This window comes from Chiroxiphia lanceolata, chromosome 1, assembly GCF_009829145.1.
Source record: "Chiroxiphia lanceolata isolate bChiLan1 chromosome 1, bChiLan1.pri, whole genome shotgun sequence".
NCBI classification, from domain to species: domain Eukaryota; kingdom Metazoa; phylum Chordata; class Aves; order Passeriformes; family Pipridae; genus Chiroxiphia; species Chiroxiphia lanceolata.
In genome coordinates this window covers 90,236,667-90,255,395 of record NC_045637.1, presented here as the reverse complement: position 1 = coordinate 90,255,395, position 18,729 = coordinate 90,236,667, and the positions used below count along the sequence as shown (strand labels likewise).

The 18,729-nt window shown below is 40.1% G+C and overlaps 1 protein-coding gene and 1 long non-coding RNA gene across 2 annotated transcripts in view; one reads left to right on the top strand and one right to left on the bottom strand.

Moving 5' to 3' along the window:
• The window catches only part of ADTRP (androgen dependent TFPI regulating protein), a 29,155-nt gene extending 11,024 nt beyond the window's left edge, over nucleotides 1-18,131 (top strand). The window contains exons 4-6 of the mRNA XM_032688885.1: nucleotides 7,092-7,207; nucleotides 10,996-11,147; nucleotides 17,056-18,131. Of these exons, the coding sequence (XP_032544776.1) occupies nucleotides 7,092-7,207; nucleotides 10,996-11,147; nucleotides 17,056-17,099 (312 nt within the window). The 3' untranslated portion in view covers nucleotides 17,100-18,131. The remainder of the gene's footprint in view (nucleotides 1-7,091; nucleotides 7,208-10,995; nucleotides 11,148-17,055) is intronic.
• On the bottom strand, nucleotides 1,279-14,700 carry LOC116787383. Its single transcript, XR_004357281.1, has 3 exons — nucleotides 14,392-14,700; nucleotides 10,433-10,615; nucleotides 1,279-1,371 (listed from the first exon to the last, which is right to left on the bottom strand). It is a non-coding gene; the product is annotated as an uncharacterized LOC116787383 (long non-coding RNA).
• Nucleotides 18,132-18,729: the final 598 nt, after the last annotated feature.

The following is an 18,729-nucleotide window of genomic DNA, read 5'->3' as shown; positions in this document are numbered from 1 at the left end:
GATTCCAGACATTTCATGGCAGATTGAGGCAGCATGTAGCTGACTTGGGTGGAAAAAGACACTGGTCTATCAACAGTAAATGTCAGTGCCATATAATTTGCAGTGGGAGTATTTTTTTTTAAATCTTGGTCTATTTTAATATTGTAAATAGAGAAAGCATATGTTGTTATGTAACTGTAGAACAAGCACACAAAATCACTTCAGGAATACTGAGCTGCTTGTGGTGATGCTGCAGCACCTTCCTTGCAAAAATGAACTGGCCATTTTTTTCCCTCACATGGACTGCTCTTACAGTGGGAAAGTGTTGTTGCCCACCAGGTAGCCCAGAGTTGTGGAGAGAGCAGTACAGTTTAGGCATGTTTTTGCGGTCTGAGCAGAAATATCCTCTGTTTTGCGGGAAGGATGGCTAATGCAGAAAGGAATTTTGCTAATATTTGAAGGGGCCAAATATTCCAGACTATCTGGGTTTCTCTCTTTGCTTTTTTCCTGAGTTTAATCCAAAGGCTGAGCCTCAGTTTTCACTTCTGCTTACCTGTGATAATTATGTTTTACCATCTTTATACAAAACTTTGAGCTTCATGGATGAAAAAACCCCCATCCTACTTATGTCTCAAGCACCATTATTTTATTTGAACAAGATTTTTGAAGTTGAAGATGGCTGAGACAAAAGATATGCTGGCCAATTTGTCAAGTGAATTTGTTTATTTCTTTCCCAGTCATCTCTTTCCAAGCAACATCTGGATACCCTCCAGAAGGCAACTAACTGCTGGAGACAGTTGTATTAAACCATATGCACGTATTTTTCAACTTCATGGCAGTATTGGGGAATGCTACATTTTGAAGGGTCTGACAGAATTGAACACTAAACAAAGAGGGGCGATGGTGGTTCAGAAGAGATAACTCAAAAACATTTTAATCTATAACAAAAGATACATATCAGCCTTGACCACATGTGTTCACAAAAAATGGTAGCAGTAGAATTGTCTTTTTGTAAAAAAAGGTTTATATTTTCAGTCTGTAGGGCATAGTTCTTGTAAAAAACAAAATTTTCTCTATTTCCAGGCTGCAGCTAAGTTTAGTTCAGCCAGTTCTCTTTTTCTAATTTACTCTATAGCTGTGTTACCCTCTCACCTTTACAAAAATCAGCATTTTAGTGTCCTAGGCACTTTACTGGCACATTGTTGTGAATTATGCGTGTTCAGAGGACTTTGTAAGCTAAAAAGCTGAGAATAGAAAAGGAGGGATGGTAAATGGAGACACAGAAGAAACATGTCTTACCTGGCAGATTTTCAGCAAAGATGACAACAGAGTCCACATGGCCTGAGCCTCTGAATCTCCTTTGCACCTTGCCCTGATGTAGCTAAGCAGTATCTGAATGTATAAAGGAAAATGCAAGGGAGTGAGAGAACAAACTGTGTGCATACAAGTAATTTTCCTTCACTGAAGCAAGCCACTGATACCCTGACAATAAGAATACCAGCAAGACTCACAGTGTTCCCTCTCATCTTGGAGCTTCTTGGTATATACAAGCTGCTTGTGCTAAGCCTTACCTTCCCCAGTGTGTACACAACTACATCAACAGAAATGGCATTTTGGATCAGTGTGATTTACTTCCATCTGGAAAATAATAAGTTCTATGAATATAAATTACTACAGCTATTTTAGGAAGCTGACACATCACTAACCAAAAAAGGGGGTACAAAATCAGTAGAGCAAAACCCACTTGTTCAGGCCACTCTAACTGGACCATTACTTCAAGTGTGTACACAAGAACAACCTCAGGTTCATCTTTGACAATCTTAAATTATTCTCTTTGCAAGTGGTATTTAATGCTTAATAATTCTTGCACATTTATACCATAGCGAAACATTTCCATTTGTTTGCATTTCACAGTATCTCAATTTTAAGCTGTCTGGCAACGATGGACACTCATAGGCTTTCAACTACATTCAGCTTTTGGCAAAGAAGAATGTATGTGTGAGGGATATGGCACACAAAATTAATCACCCCACACATTTAAGAGCAAAGACGCTTAGCTTTTCCCAGCACTACACTGATTTTTTTGAAGTTTCCATTTTTTGTTGACATAAGCCCATTTCCTCAGGGAGAAAGTATGTGTTTCACAGACAAATGTTATGGCAGGGAATCCTCCCGGGCTGCTGCTACCCCAGTGTGCACAGGTGCAGCCTCCGTAACCCACCCCGCAAAGGAACAGCTGGAGACAAATATTCCACAGCAAAGGATGCGTCACTTCAGTCTCATGTCAGCCTCCAGCTGCAATGCAACATCAGTTTCTTAGACTACATAGCTAATGTCAGGGTGAAACGCAATTAAAATTCTGGCATTGACATTGAGACAAAACATTTGCTAGTAAGCAATAGGATATTCAGCCAGGGCCTTATTACCAAAAATGCATGCATGCAAGAAAGAAACTTTATCTCTGAAACTCTTTTATCTTTGATCATACAATTGGTCTGATGTTTCGTCCATTTTTTACAAGAATGCTCCAAAACTACCTATGTGTCTAAGAAAAAAAAAAAAAATGTTGGTTTGCAGATGAGCATGAATAGACCTGGAAAGGGCAGAAAGAGAGAGTAGCTGAAGGTTCAGAGAGGAGTGATGCTGGAATTAAATTGAGCAATAGCTTCCTGACTAATTTGCCACCACACCTGCTCAGTAACAGGACTCTTTGTACATCCCACTCTATCCATAAAATAAATCTGTGTTTCCCTGGAAATGCACTGATGGCTGAGAATATAAAATATGTAGTAACTCTAAGAGAGAATTATTTCTTTAACTAAACATGGCAATGTACTAATTAAAGAAATAAAATGAACAATAATGCTTAAGCCATTTCCACCCCGAAAATTAAAGAGAGGTTAAGAGAGTAAGAAAAATGTATAAGGACATATTGGAAAAGAAAATTTTGAAGGAGGCATTTGAATGAAGGCAAAATAATAGCAAAATAAATCAGAAGTGGGGATTTGTTCAAAAATTAGGCCAAAAAAGGAGAGAGCATACAGAGATTCAGAAAATTATGAGTATAAAACTAAACAGAGGTCATCGTGACAGGAAGCCATTTAGTTTTATTATGTTCAGATAACACAGGCTGTGTTTATGAAAGAATCCGACTGAAGGAAATTTCCATAGACAAAGGGATGTTTCCCAACAAAGAGCTGAATATCTGAGTAAACACCTCAAGGGTCAACCAATGAGCACTGGCTTACAAGACTCATAAGGCAGCACCAAAGTGGGGTTTTGCTTTTTCTTTGCAGTAACATACTGATGGAGAAGATAGAAGCATGAGTGTTGGCCACGAGTGGTTGTCAGCACACAATCTCTGTGGGGAATTTGTCTGAAAGGAGAAACACAGGCAGTTTTTCAAAAGCACTTGATGGTCTCCAACTGGGCCCAGTGGAGTTTAGTTTGGCCAGCGGTAACTGCTTGTGAAAAAAATCCCTCCCTAAAGTCTCACATGTTAATGGAAAGCAGACATGGAGGGTATGTAAATGCAGACAAATTAGAAACAAACAGCTATGGTCAACCGAGGCATCATTTCCTTCACTCTGGAGTCAAACAAGGTCACACCAAGTCAACTGCAACACACGCGTTAGGCGTACGAGTGATCTCAGCAGCTCTGGGGAGATTATTCATGGGCTTAAAACTCAGCCTAGGCTGGAGCCTGCAGCTGAACACAAACTCTACCCAACCCTGTCTTCTCAACCCCAGGAAACTTGCTTGTGCTTGTATTCTCAATGGCAAAACGAGGATATAGCATTAAATAAACACACAAATTACTCAAAACATGGGAAGTAAAAATTCCATATGGACTTAACAAACAGTGGAAAAAATATTCAGAGAGGACTATTTATCTCAGTTTAAACTGATGAACCTGAAATGTATCCTGGGAAACAAAAAGTAAAGAAGGAGAAGAATGTTCTTCTCTGCAGGATATGAGTTAACACGCCAATGTTTCAGATAAAGTTCAACATATGTTTAAGAAACTTTCTTCCCCCTGTATTCATATGCCAGAGCTTACGAGCTACAAAAATAAATTTGCAATTGTTTAACTAGTTCAGATTCACCTGAGTTTGTAAGGAAAGAAGCAAAGAAACCAAACACAAGTTAAAAATCATAATAAGTGCCAAAAAGAGACACAAAGGATTTTAAAATTGAATGTTTGGAAGCAGAATTCAGATTAAAAGTGTGATTAGCTAACCAAAGGCCTCTGATAATTTTGAAAGTCCCATAACTTTTATCTTTTCATTACAGAAATATATAAAAAACTCCAGCTTTTAAAATACTTTGCTCTTGCAAAATTTGTAAGCTGAAAGCTTCCCTCAACAAACAGAGGTTGTTAGACAGCAAATACATTATATTTCAAAGAACATAAAAATAAGTACTAACAGGATTCCTGCCAAGAGTCAAAAAAAGCTCTCTGATTCACTTTGGTTCATTGATAGCCTGATCAGTACACAGAGCTATTGTTTTAGCTTGTTTTCCTTACTTTGGAGTGAAATAGGTTTCTTTCTCCCTCTGTGATAATTACTTTTGACAGTTTCACTGTTTATATGTGAAACTGAGAAACTGTTAATTGAAATAAAAATGAGTCACTGTTTCCAGCAATTTTTGCCAATATTTTGATCTATATCAATCTGAGCTTAATTATTAAGTTTTCTTTAAAGGAGGAGGCAAAACTGTATATTTTAATTTGGCCCCATACAAATACTGCACTCCTCAGATATACGTCAGTTTAAGGATATGAAGCTCAGCTAAATAGGGTTGAAAATATATTTAATGACTATGCACTAGAGACTTACGGTTAAAAATAACTTGAATGAGAAAATACTTTTTTTAAATTTTTTTTTTATTGAGAAGGATATGAGAAGCCTTTAAAGCCTTTCAGTAGATATGATTAACCATGATATATGGTCTATCACTAATGATGTTGCCAAAGTCAACGTCCCTCTGCTGTGAGAGGAAAATCGTGTGGAAATCCAGCTGTGTGTCGTAGGCAAAGGGCAAGCTTTGCACCCTGTAGCCATCCTCGTGTTCCTCTGGTGTCTGCTGTATAAATACACATCTGCTGTCATAAACATGCTCAGATATTTGACAGAAATTCCTCTGTGATTTTACTGTTAATGGACAAATTTGGCTTGGCAGAAATATGTGAAACCACCAGTGGACTCTGGGACAGCAGAAATGCAAGAGATTTTCCCACATGGTTACTGGCCTGGGGTGTATGTGTACATGAGAAGGAGTTGTGGACAAAAAGAAAAACCTTTATATTCACAAAGGAAACATGATAAATGAACTCAGGAATCACTTGTACTGATACAGACCGATGTGATCAACTAAGCGGGTTGTAGAGCTGAAGAATATCTTTGTGAAAGAAAACAGAAGGAAATCTCAATGCCAGTGAGTGAGAGAAACTGGAACACCAAATAAATCTTTTCTATCTCTTTTCTCTGAAAAAAATGATAACCAAGGTGAAAGGGTTATTTTGATAGTAGGACAGCCAGGTATGAATAGCAGCTCCCAGGGGTGTTGGGAGGGCTGAAGGAGGACATGCAGCTTCCAGGGAGTTGTCACTTGGCAGCAGCAGACAAAAATGGATGTCTGTCTCAAACAAATAGGTAAAGACTGTTTTCATGCGTGCTATATATAGCATTTAAAGAATTTAATGTGTATTTGTGACAACTTATACTATAAATATACAGCAAGAAAACTTTGACACCATACTATCGTATCAGATACTCAGCAAAGTCTCTGACAGATACATACATTGAAAGTGTTACAACCATTTCCTTAGGACAAAAGAAAACTTCATACCATACATCCAGCAGGTTGTGCCTTTAGAGAAAAATACAAAAGAAATCCTTAGTTTCACGTTTTTTCTGTTTAAAAGTCTATCTTCCTCTGTTGCCCTCCTCCCATACCTCCCCCTATCTACCCATGAAAATATTTCCTTAATTAATAGGAATTTAACCAACTAGTCAGCTACAGTTGCTTTAGTTTTCTCCTTTGCATCTCATTGACTGCTTTTGCTGTGTTGTTCCTCAATGTTGTTTAAGCCGTCTCTCCTAGGTATTGCAACTTGAAGTCGTTTGTTTGCACAGGGAATATTACCAAACTTTCAGTGGGGAAATTTCACCAAAACAAATTATTTTCTGAAATTGGTACAAATCAGTCAACAAGTTGAGGCATTGGCATCCCAGGAGTCCCTACACTGTCCATTCAACATCTCAGAGCAGAAGGCCTTCTGCTGCGCTCCCAGCATCCCCACCTCCTCTTGGAGGCAGCTGCTCACCACAAAACTGTCAGTGCCACCAAATTGTCTGCACAGTGCTGAAAATCCTCCATGCTCAGACAGTTATCATAAAAGTCTTTGAAACTGAATCTACTTAATACAATACAAACTCTTTGACCAAAAAAAAAAAAAAAAAAAAAAGGAGAGAGAAGAAAAACATGCTTCTCCAGCAAGCTAACTCCTTTCTAACTCTTAAATAAGCTTTTTTGAAGTTCCGTCATCATCTTCAATCACAGCTGACTGAAGTCCTCTGTATGTTTACCACCCCATTTTTCAGTTTACAAAGAGAAGCACAACACACTGCAATTGCACTGGAGTAAGTAATAAATGACAATATATAAAATACAATAGTGACTTGAACAGAACAAAAAGGCAATCCAACAATTGCTTAATGAGTTTAAGGAGCAGACTTTTTACATCCTGAAGTGCACATTACTTCAAAGTTCAATAACTTTTGTATTCTAATGGGAATTAACAAAAAAATTATTGCATTAAAAATGCAAAAGGAGAGCTCATCTATTATAAAGTAACACAGATCACCCTACAGGCAAACCTCATTACAGTATCTTTTACATCATACTAACAAGAAAATTTTTATGCTCATTACTGTAGAGGTACTTCTTCACTATGAAAAAAACCAAGTATGTGCATTTGTATACAATTATACTCAGTATTGTTAAATAATCCTTTGCTTATAGGCAGATGCTTGAGCTTTGTGATCAGCAATAACTGAAGGTGAGGCACTGCAATCGGTCAGTGACAGACTCTCTTTTTTCCTCAGCACACAGCTGTACTGCCATTTGCTCTCCTGGAAATCCTTGCCTTGCCACACCGTTACCCAGCAAAGAGGAAGGGATTGATTCTATTGGGATTTGTCGCTTTTTTGTATATCAGTTGGTAAGAATTTTGTATTTTAAAACGTTTTCTTCAAGTGATCTACTTTGTAAAACAAGGCCAATTGCTGTACTTAGATCTAAGTTCTCGCCCAGGTACATGGAAGACAACAGTCTGTTCTGTGGAGAAATCATTTAAACTTCAGCTGAGACACATGGAAACTATTTCCAGATGTAGGTAGACGAGGTTTCTTCAAACACAGTACAGTTACTGAGACCTTACACAGTACCTTCTGCTCTTCTAAGGCCTCTTATAGAAAAGCAACTAAATTGCCATAAACTCCAAGGTACTCTGAGTTATTTATGCTGGGCTGGAGTTTTTATTTCTACCAGTACCATCAAATTTACCTCCACTCGCTCTCTTGCTCACTGCAAAAACACCAAATCTCAAAAGGTCTGGGGGTCATGGAAGCAGGAGAGGAGTAAAATTCAGTTCAGTATTTGGCAGGGAAACACACGGCTGGGTTTAGAAACCTGAGACAGAAAATGATACTCAGAGCCAGGTGCAAACCAATGGGTAGCAAGGAGTTGTCTGCCCCACTAGCACCTCCTACTCCACCTGTGGACACCGCCTACATTTCCAACAATGTACCACAGTTGATCCCCAATAATTTGGAGAACGATCTTGAGAGAATAAACTATATCTAACCAGCACACCCACCCCAGCCCACAGCCATCTGTGTACCTGCTGTGTGTGTGTCATGCACCCCTGCAGCTGGGTTTGCATCTGTTGCATCCTGGCTGCAGCACCGGGGTCTGGAGGCACTACCACTCCATATAACCATGGACAGCTGCCAACACTTCAAAATACTCTGAGGATGCCTCATGTTGAGACTCTGCTCGGGAAGGGGTCTGTATAATTTCAGGGTATGCTGTGATTTCACTTTCCAGAGCTGAGGAAACATCCAGGCCTTAGGGTGGAGGATACAGAAGAGGATAACAACAAGAGAATACAGGTCTGCAGGGAAGTGACCTGTCTTCATGCAAAGATTTCTGAGAAGTCACTGAGACTGTGAGGGAACCCATCATTCCCATTCCTACCCACCAGTTCGCACTATCAGCTAGAGACTACCTTCAGCCCACCAAATGAAAATTTGGAATAGAAAATGAACTGCACGGATGAAAGTCACACGTGTGACTTGAAACACATCAGTCTGTGGAAGAGAGACTGTGGAAGCAGGGGACTTCACTGTTACATTACATAAGGAACTTAAGAGCCATTTATCGTAATCCAGCCCAGAGCCTAATAGGATTACGACCACGGCTTCCTAAATTCCTTTTCTATGTTCTCATTTACCCAGTTGCTTAACACCAGCTTTGTTTTGCTTGTCTTCTGACATTTGAGTTTTACTGTCTTTGAGACCAGACTGCTCTTCCAGCAACTAGTACAGCCACATGTGCCATGTCTTCCCCTAAATTTCCTACTGGCTGAGCAATTTCACCCTTCAGGAGACACAATTCATATCAGGATCTGAATCCACACCAAAGGATGAGGATTAACACAAGCATCAACACAATTGAGCCCTCCCAGTACCTTCTGTGAGTTGGTGCTGCATGGTGCTGCCAGGGTCCTGAGTGGAAGGTGGTCCCTTAGAATGCTTGGCCCCTTTGTCCCAGGGCCCTGATGACTGGATAAAAATATTAGGATTTCAATACTGCTCCCAAGTCAGCAAGGAACCTCCCATTTGCTTTCTTCTGGCCTCCTCTTCTTGATTCCCTGCAACCACAGACAACAGCTTTCAACTAACATAAAGAATTTCAGGCCTGTGCACTGAAGTCTTAACATAGGTACGTATTTTACTCTTGGTGCTGCAACCTGGTGATTTAATAGTCCCATTGAGGCACTGTATGTATCAAAAGCAACAGAGTCCTTCCTAAAAGCCTCTCCTTGAACTGCCACTGCCATTGCTGCAGTGTCAATGGGCTGAGAGCTGGTCCCTGCAAGGTAGCAGAGAAACTAAGCACCAGTGATGGCTTGCACCAGGCAGCTGCCTCTGAGCAGGGTTTCACTGTAGCTTTGAATACCCTGCATAGTCATTTATTTGGGTTTGAGAACACGAGGTGGAGTGCTTCATATGAGACACACCAGCTGGCCAAATTGCATCAAGATAATCTAGCTCCTCGTTATATAAAATAAAGGCAGTTTTCATTCTCTGTTTTACTGTTTGAGACACAATACAGAAAGAGTAGTCCTGTGCAGTGAAGAACACATGCTGACATTTGCACAGGCTTCAGTTAGCACCTGGTCTTCAGTATTTCTGCTCAGCCTCTCAGTGGCCTTTTCTGCAGGCTTTTATTTTTTTAATTACTTCTGTGTTTCACAGCCCTGTTTGTTTGATGAAAGAACCTTAAATCATGAAAATAAGTCTCTATATTTAAACATTTCTGTGCTCAGTCCAGACAGCTCCACTACCAATCCCCTCCATTTCTCCACTCTATCCCTTTGATGAGGATTAGTAAATCTCAATTTACAGCAGGGTAAAAATCCACCTTTTTTGTGCCCCACTCTTTCCTTCTCTAACTAGAGAAAGGAAGAATCATCTTTTCAAACTTTTTTTTTTTTTTTTGTCCTTAGAATTCTCCCATTGCTCAGTGTCAGGACACAGCTGCAAGATAGTAGGGCAGCCTGTTTGTCACCTCTCTTTGAGGAATGATGCTCAGCATAAGGTAGCAGGCTGGTTGCCATCAGAAAGAGTGGGATTGCATTCCCATGTTAGCACTGATGGTGGAAAGTATGGCACTCACCTTATATGTGGGGGTTTTTTAATCAAGAATTAAACCTTTTAGTAGCTTTTGGACCCAAAGTTTTGTTTTAGGGAAGTGCTGCCCATTGTTAGAATGGCACAATCTTACAATAATCACTGGAGACCAGCCCTATTTCTTATATTATTTACATATTCAACACAAATATAAATAATTTTAGTCACAAAAAATGTATTTTTTCCTATATTTAGTATATAAAGACCACTTTTATATTCTTAAGTTCAGGTGTTTTCTACCAACCACTCTTATGAGTCATAAACAATGAGAATAGTATCAGTGAACTGACAGGCACTACAACATGTTTTCTGAGAGAAGAAAAAAGCAGAAAGAGAGGGCCTAAGTAGAAGAAAATAAACCCTATAAAGCAGGCATATTAATCTTCTTCCTTTTCCTTCTTTTCCAAACTATGCTTTACAAAGAGTTCTGGAAAAAAGGAGTGAAGCAGCTGCATCAGTTTCCTACCTACCCATTCCTCTTCTCTTCCTCTTCTTAGACCAAAAGAAAAGATGCTGGAGAATTGTCCTTGCCCTCTTGCCTCCTGACAACTTCTTTCCACTCCTCAAAACAGTGGTCAACAGCAGTAGGATTGAGGCAGAGAGAAACAGCACTGTCTCCACAAGCCCTCGAGATCTGGATAGGGGCTGAAAAGCTGTTGTAAATAGAGAGCAAACACATGTGAGAGCTTATTTGAATAAGCTTCACTTAGCATATACAAGTGCACATCCCTGTTCAGGAACATTTTGCTGTTTTAGTGTTATTTTACTGCTGTTAATAGCCAATGTCACCAGGGTGACAGCAGAACATTTTGTGCATTTCAACCCGCACTGAAACCCATTTAATTTAGTAGCAGCTTAAGTGTGCTTCACAGCAAATAGCCCAAGTGCTGAGGAGATGTACAGACAGCTGATCTAATTTTCTCTGTATCAAGACCATTTTGATAACTTGGCCTTTCAGGAGTTAGAAATTGTTAAGTGGTTCTTCTAACTGAATGGTCCTAACCAAAGGTGATTTCTCTCCTTCCTTGCCTAGGGTCCTGTGGATTTATTCTGTAACAGGAGAGTGGGTATATCCTCTCTTTGCTTTGTTCAGCCCACCTGGACTAGCAGCCTTTTTTGCCGGTAGCCTTGCTGTCATCGTCTCTTTCTACAATTTTGGAGAGTTCCTCAACCGTATGATATGGGGTCAGTCCAAGTTTTGTTTATTACTTCTATCCATATGAAAACAAATCAAAAATTAATTGCTGTGATTGCTTAGGCAGGCAGGGAGAGGAAGGGGGCACTAGTACACTGAGGGGGGGTGATGGTATTTTGGGTATCTGATAGCGATTGCCAAGTCCTGCCCACTTACTAACAAAGGGAGAACAAATTGAAGCAAGGATCCCAACCCTACCAGAAAAAAGGCCAGGCCAGCTTTCTCAAATGTGGCTAAAGAAGCACCTCTTACAAACATAATCACTGGTCTTGAACTCCTACTCAAAGAAGAGTCCAGAGAAGCCTTGTCTCCCAGCCTAAAACTCTTACACCTGCATCATGTGGTGTTTGTCAGACTAGGGAATAGCACTGTTTACTGACAGTTTATAGAAATGCATTACTGTATCCAAGCAAAAGCATAGTGGCAGCAGCTCCATGAATAAAACAGCACTTCAGAAAATTTTACAAACTCTTGAGAATTTCTCCCTTCTGCTTTGGTAGTGTTATAACTATTAGTGATTTAAGGAAAACGAGAGACAGCTTTCTTGGACAAACGGGCACTTGGGAAAAAATAGTTTAGGAGGACACATTCAACAGCTGGAGGAAAGAAAGAACTGAGGAAGCACCTTTGGGTGTTTGGCATTGGATATTATCATTATTGTTGTTGTTACTGTTGTTTTTGTCATCATTATCCCTTCTGGTTTCCTCTTTCCTTTTTAATTCAAGATTAAGTTTTTGAGGATGAAAGTGTTTCTGTCAGAAAAATGAGTGTATTTTATTTAGGACAAATGTGTGAACATTTGCAATTTCTTAAACTGGCTTTCTGATGAAAGAAAAAACACTGCAAAAACACCTCTGAAAATAAATAAGACAACCTCCCTCTGTTCTCAGGGAACATTTGATGCCTGATCCATTTTGCAAAGTCTCACATGCCTGTCAAGCCAAAGTAGAGTGTCTGTAGCTAGTCTCTCACCATCCATACTCAGCTACCTAAAAGCAGCAGATTGACTTTCAAATGTGCTGAATAACCAACTTCACCGCTTGATACCTTTGCAAATAAGATGCTTGGTCTGCATGTCAACGTTTGGAAATTCTGGTTGCATTCTATTCTGCATAAACATGATATGAGATGAGGACTGCTGGTAAATGAAAACTGATTTGCAGCCTTTCTGCACTAGTTCCGGTTTCAGATGTATCACATAAATAGTAACTATTACCAATCAAAGACCACATCATCACTACAAGATGGTGTGAGTCTTTATATGAGGTATCTGATACATCTAGGTATCAGACTTTTTTTCATGTCAGAGTATAGTAATTTCAGGCTTAGAGTATGCCTGATGCATACACTGGAGATAATCAGAATTAAAATAATTTGATTTCCAATGTGTTAATTGATTGAACAAAAGGTCATAGTAAGCAGAGATCAAATTAACTGCAAAACCACATTTCGAACAGCTGACTAAATAAACTGGGGCAAGCACTCAACTTTTCTGTGCACACAAAAAGGCTGAAAAGCACCCCCAGTTGTGGTAGCATGAATGCAACCTCAGAGTATGTATATAAACACAGCATATATGATATTCTCCACTGATACGTGGTGTGCTCTTGTGATCCCTGGAGGCCTCTTGTGTGTGGTGGGTCTACCTCTCCATGTATACTTGATATTTTTCAAAGGAGCCATAAAATCCTGGCCTTAACAATTACATGGTGTTTTCACCCATGTGCAAGATATTTCGCTTGAGCTACAGTTCCCCCCGTTGGTGTAAAGTCTTTTTCCCAATTCATTTCCCAGCTGTGTCCACTCAAGAGAAGGGTAGGAATTCTTTAAGCTGGTGTCGATAACAAGGTCCCAATAAGCATTGAAGCACAGCCACAGGGAAGCTATTCCAAATTACAGTGTGCCAAGTTCTTAATATGTTCCTGATTGAGACAAATCTTTGGCTCAGCACTACCAGAATAAAAAGAGCTGCAAACTCTTTGTGAAGACACAATTCCAGCATACCTTTGTTCCCCCAGAAAAAATGACTCTATGTACCTTTTTTCATCCTACCCTTTCCTGTCTCACTTTCCCATCACAATAAGGCAGATGATGCAGCTAAAATGACCCTGCAGAAAACAAAACAAAACAAAAACCAACCCCCCCCCCCCAAAGTAAAACTATCTGTGGTGGTAGAGGACAGATCTCTTCATCTTTCTGTACTCTCTACTCTGCCAACCTCCCACTTCTCTGAAAAGAAAATGTACACGGAAGGGCACTTTTGATCTCTCTTTTGCTTCCTGCTCAGTCCCCCAAAGGCCCAGTTTGGGTTACAGAGCAATGTAATTATCCACTAGGTTCCTATAGGCGCATCTGAAAACACCTTCTTCAATAACACCTGGAGCCACTGAGCAATTAGACCTGATGCCAGTGGGATCTGACGAGGCAGAGCACCCTGCCCTGGCTGCTGGCACCAGGATCCTCCCCAAAGGAAAAAACTCCAGGGTTGTTGCTGCTTTTTCTTTCTTTCCCACTCAAAGGAAGAACGGTGCTGAGTTTGTGCCCAGATGTGTTTACTCGAAGGTGCAAGAAATAATTAACAAATAGCTCCACCAGAGTGGCAAGCCTGATTTCCTTCTGGACATAGATCGTGTGGCAGACTGTAGGCTGCAAATGAAGCTTGTCCCACAGCATAGCATGCTTCTTATGGACTCTTCCCCATTCCTTTATAACTCCGAGCCACTATTACTTTTCCTAAAACCAGCTACATAAATATTTACTCTTTTTCACACTTAGTTAGTTCCAACTTATTCCAAAGACTACAGATGGCAGCTTTCCGCTTCAAGCAAATAATTGTCCTGTGCTTGACCAAAAGGATAGAGTATCACTTCTGGGAGCTAGAAAATCCAGATTGTAGAATAATATAACCTTGTTTTTGCTTTTCAGAACAACTAGAAGATGACATACCCTAAATTAATTTTATTATTTATAGACAAACTGCTTCATACAGTATTGGAGGTTTTAAAAATGTATTCTCTCTCATGTGCCTCTCCCTCCCCTTGCACAGTTGGATTGGTGGTAACTAAGGCAACCCAGCTGCACAGCCTGAGAGGCACAGAAAATAGTACCAGTAATGACTTCTTTTTGTTTTAAATCCCAGAGTTTCTAGAGTATAAGACAATGTTGAGCAATACAGAAACTCCAAAGAGGATAATTTGAAACAATGAGCTGATTCTTTTACTGCCATAAATTTACCTCAGTCAACAATTTGGCTGCAGGGTCTGAGTAGCAAAGATCAACTATGTGATAGCTTCTCCCATTCCTGATGGGTGGAAAACATCACATAGGCAACCGATCTCATGTTCCTTTGACCAGTCAAACTAGAATCCTCAAAAATAAAGCAAAGCAGTGTTCCTTCGGGTTTTGCTCTTGTTGAGACAACCAGATCCTTGGGAGAAATTTGGATCAAATTTCTCCACATCAGACAGAGCAGCATTTCAACTGAGATCTCTTCTCTAGAACCAGCATTTGAGGATGAAGCAGATTCATTTGTCTTCCAATATATCCGAAATAAAAACCCAAAACAACATTCATCAGCTGCTTCATTTCAATACTTTGAAATGTAGGTGGAGAGAAGCTATAGCTAGCAACAACTACCTCCTCCACCAGGGATTGAAACGCCTCCTGAGGGATACCAGGCAAACCCCTTGCAAGGTTTTACAACCACAAAGCCTCTACCAAATCCAGAGGGATGCTCATCCCCAGGTGGTGGAACTGTCCTTTGGGAGAGAAACAAGGCAGAAAGGGAGGAAGGGAGGCTGACTGTCAGAGCAGGCAGCAGTTCCCACAGACCCAGATGTATGTTTGCTGTATTCCAAAAGGGAAAGCTTTGGCCAGCAGCTGGCTGAGGAACATCAGCAAGGGCAAAGCCAAAATTAAAGATATTATAAAGCAAGGGATAAGGTAGCACAACAAGAATAAGCCATTGCTCTCAGGAAAGAGAGAAAACTTCTGATGGAGTAACTTTCTCGTGCTCAGTGCACAGACACACGTGCTCCTCCAGATCTTCTACGAGCTCTTGAATATCTTGGGAAGACATTGCTGCATCATATTTATGTATTTATTTAAGGCTGAACTAAATTTAGGTAGCAATCTTCTCATTAACCTGTTTTTCCTCTTCTTTTCTGGAGCACTTTTGCATTAAATGCACTTTCCAGAAACATGTAACATGATTATTTTCTCTGAGTTTTAGTTTTGTATTTATGTGCTTTTGAAACCAAGTTCTCTTGACACCCTGTTGCCAGCTATTGGGAAATCCAGCCTATGTGGCACTACACAAATCTCTGTAATGCAAGGCAATACTATAAAAAGATTGAATTCTTGATGCTCTCATTCTTCTGAACAGACCTTGAGACTGCAGAAACCCAAATGGCAAATAAAGGGATGCAAAGGGCCACTGTGTGGGATATGAAGTTGTGTTACCAATGTACTGGTACAGGCTTATGAACAACAGTTTTTGTATGCATGTTAAAATGCTGATATTCTGCAGGTAGTTATCACTCCAGGCACTAGTTACACCCCTAGTTATTGCAGTATCCAGAAGAGATTCTTAAACTCAGACCCCTTTCCAGAAGATATCTTAATTTGTTGCATCATGCCTTTAAAAAAAAAACAACGAATGAATCCAAGTCTATCTCTTCCTTTCAGTGAACAAAAAATGTTTATATCTGTAATTTCACTATATTGCTGGTGATGAATGGAACTCTAAGAGGATTTAAATCCCAGAGTTTGCAAATATGAGTATCTACTTTGGTCTCATCCATTAGTGGTAGTTGTGCCACAAACCTGTGATGGCATATTTATATCTTTCATCTTTGTTATTCCCCCAAGCTGCAGCTTACCCTTCGGGTAGAGACAACTGGTTGTTTAAAGGAAATCTGCACTACCTCTTACATGTCCTGCTCTTGGTGATAACCTTATCTGATGATCCACTGGAGGCAGACCAGATCAGAAGCTGTGGCAACCCAGGGCTTATGATTTCATCAGTGGAGGCCAGACATTAACAGGTGCTGGTTAACATGCTGGCCCTGGCCTAAGAGGCTATTTTTTTCTTTGCGGTCTTCAAAATATCTATTTGGTCTGTACGAAATACAGGATCATTTTGGAAGGAATAAATGCCAAGATTCTGTTCCATATCAGGTCAATCGCCAAACACTATGCAGGCTGGAGAGAAATAAAATACAGCAATTAGTGTTTCAGAGCCTCAGAGGTCTGTGGACATGGAAGGAACATATAAAAGAGAGTCACATGTGAGTGAATGATCATCATCAGGGAAGAAGAGACGCTGAGACAGTGTGTTAGATAATGTACCCAAATATATTTGATTATTGCCACATGTGGTGCCCCACAGTAGCACAACTGGTCCCTAAGTGGTGCTTCAGAAAGCTGTGGGATTTCAGTAGGTCCTGCGCTGTCCTGACCAGCCATGTGAGGATTCTCCAGATATCCAAGTGCAGGGATTAATCTATCTGCTGCTTTTCCAGACAAGCTTTATTTTTAAAGTTTTTCACATACTCTCACCCCAAGCTAGGTTTGTTTGGTGGTAGATACTTTCTCCCACTGGCAAAGCACAATTATTCTCAATGGATGAGGCCCATGGTACATTTCAAATCATTCCTCAGTAGTTGAGTATTAGGTTACTTGCTGGGGACATCCCAGGCTCATTTGACTTCTGCAGCACTTTAGCATTAGCAGCTGTTCCAAGACATGCACTCGTAGTTTACTCCCACTCCCAGATGGGTAGAGTTCCCCAGGGATGTTGGGAGGCTGGGCCAGGTTCACATCCTCCTCCTAATGGGCCTTTTCCCACCCTCTATATCCTGCCCCCCCAATAATATCTTCTCCTCTGTGTCCAAACAGGAGATTCAATAGTAATACTGGACCACAAATGGAGAAGCAAGTGAATCCTTCTCTTGAAGCCAAACGATCACTCCATGAATGCTGAAGCCATGAAGTAGAGGAAAATAAATGCAGCTGTGATAAATCCTTTCTCCAATGCATTGCAGCTTCTGGTGAAGCCATTATGACATCAGACATATGGGAAACTGGTGGAAAAAATGAAATGTTTGCCTCTTACATGATAACTCTGAAACTGCTATGAATAAGAAAATTGTGTTCATCTGTTTACACAGATTTCTCATCTCTTGCACAATGTATGTGAGGATGTGTCCATGGTTAAAACTCGTCACTGGTAAATGCACTCCCTCATGAGCTTGGCACCACTCTGTGAAAGACCTGTGAAAGCAAGCCAACTCTTGTTTGGATTGCCCTTCATCAAGTCTGGAAAAAATTAAGAGGAGAGATAATTTTAACAGTGCTGTGACTTCCAAGCTAGCTAGATAACAAATTGGGCTAACAAGGACTGTAATTAGAAATGTCTGCTCAGAAAGTTCACCATGAAGCCAAGTTCTTCTAACAAGAAACTTTCTGTAATATTAATATGCTTAATATCTCCCCTCCATTTTAACAGGAAATCCGAGGGCAACACTTTCTTCATTTTTCTTGGTTTCAGTTAATCTCACAGCAAAAGTAACCTAATTATACTGACTGTATGATTGCTTTGACAGAAAGCATGTTAATTTAAAGCACTGTTTAACATAAAGCTGCCTGCCATATAATTACACTCCATTCACATGTTTACTAATCTTCCTCAATATAGTTGATTTGTTATTAGCCTCAACGTCTTGTTAACATCTAAAACACTGGAGATCTGCTTTGCAAACTCCAATAAACAGGCAAGCCTGAAAGTACATAAGCGTTCCATAATGGTCAATGTGAAAAAGAAAAATCTTTGTTGTTATTCTTGCATTTAAAGAGGATTTGAAACTAGTTGCAGTACTTAAATGTCTAACTCCGTGCTCATTGCCAAAACCCTCGCTTAGAGCTACTGTGCATGCAGTTCACCGGGGTGTTATTTTCACCTTTCGAACGCTGCTGGAGCTTAGTAAAAATGAAACACATTGTAAGCTGCCTGTGAGCAATAAAAGATAATGTGTATACATAAGATTGTTCTTCTCATATGCTAAGCACCTGATAAAAATTCTAATCTGGGAAGTTAACATACTAGGCCTAGACTGTAAACTAAGTTAATGAAAGACATGCACGCAGTCAGTATTTCCCAGCTTATCTAGATAACTCGCTCTAGCTAACTTTGCAAGGGGAATGTAAACTGTTACACGTCCCCACACACAAACATGCCCCTCCCTCCTTTTCTGTTGAAGCTAAAGGAGAACATGGAAAGAATTCAGCTGGAAGATGCTGGTGAGAGGAAAGAGAGATAGAAGAAAAAACATGAAGGGAATTAGGGAAGAAGAGAAAGTGCAGGTTTGTTGTGCATTTTTATCTCTTTCTCTCTTTCTTTTTTTTTTTTTTTTAATTCTTTTATTTTGTACTTATAGTCCAGTACAAACAGTTTAAATGTCAGAAACTCAAAACAAAGTCTGGTCCCCAGAACAGAGGGATAGGTCTTTCCACTTCCAACCAGAGGATTTGAATGGCAGATTTCACCCTAAGCTCTTGCTCACACCAGGGTAC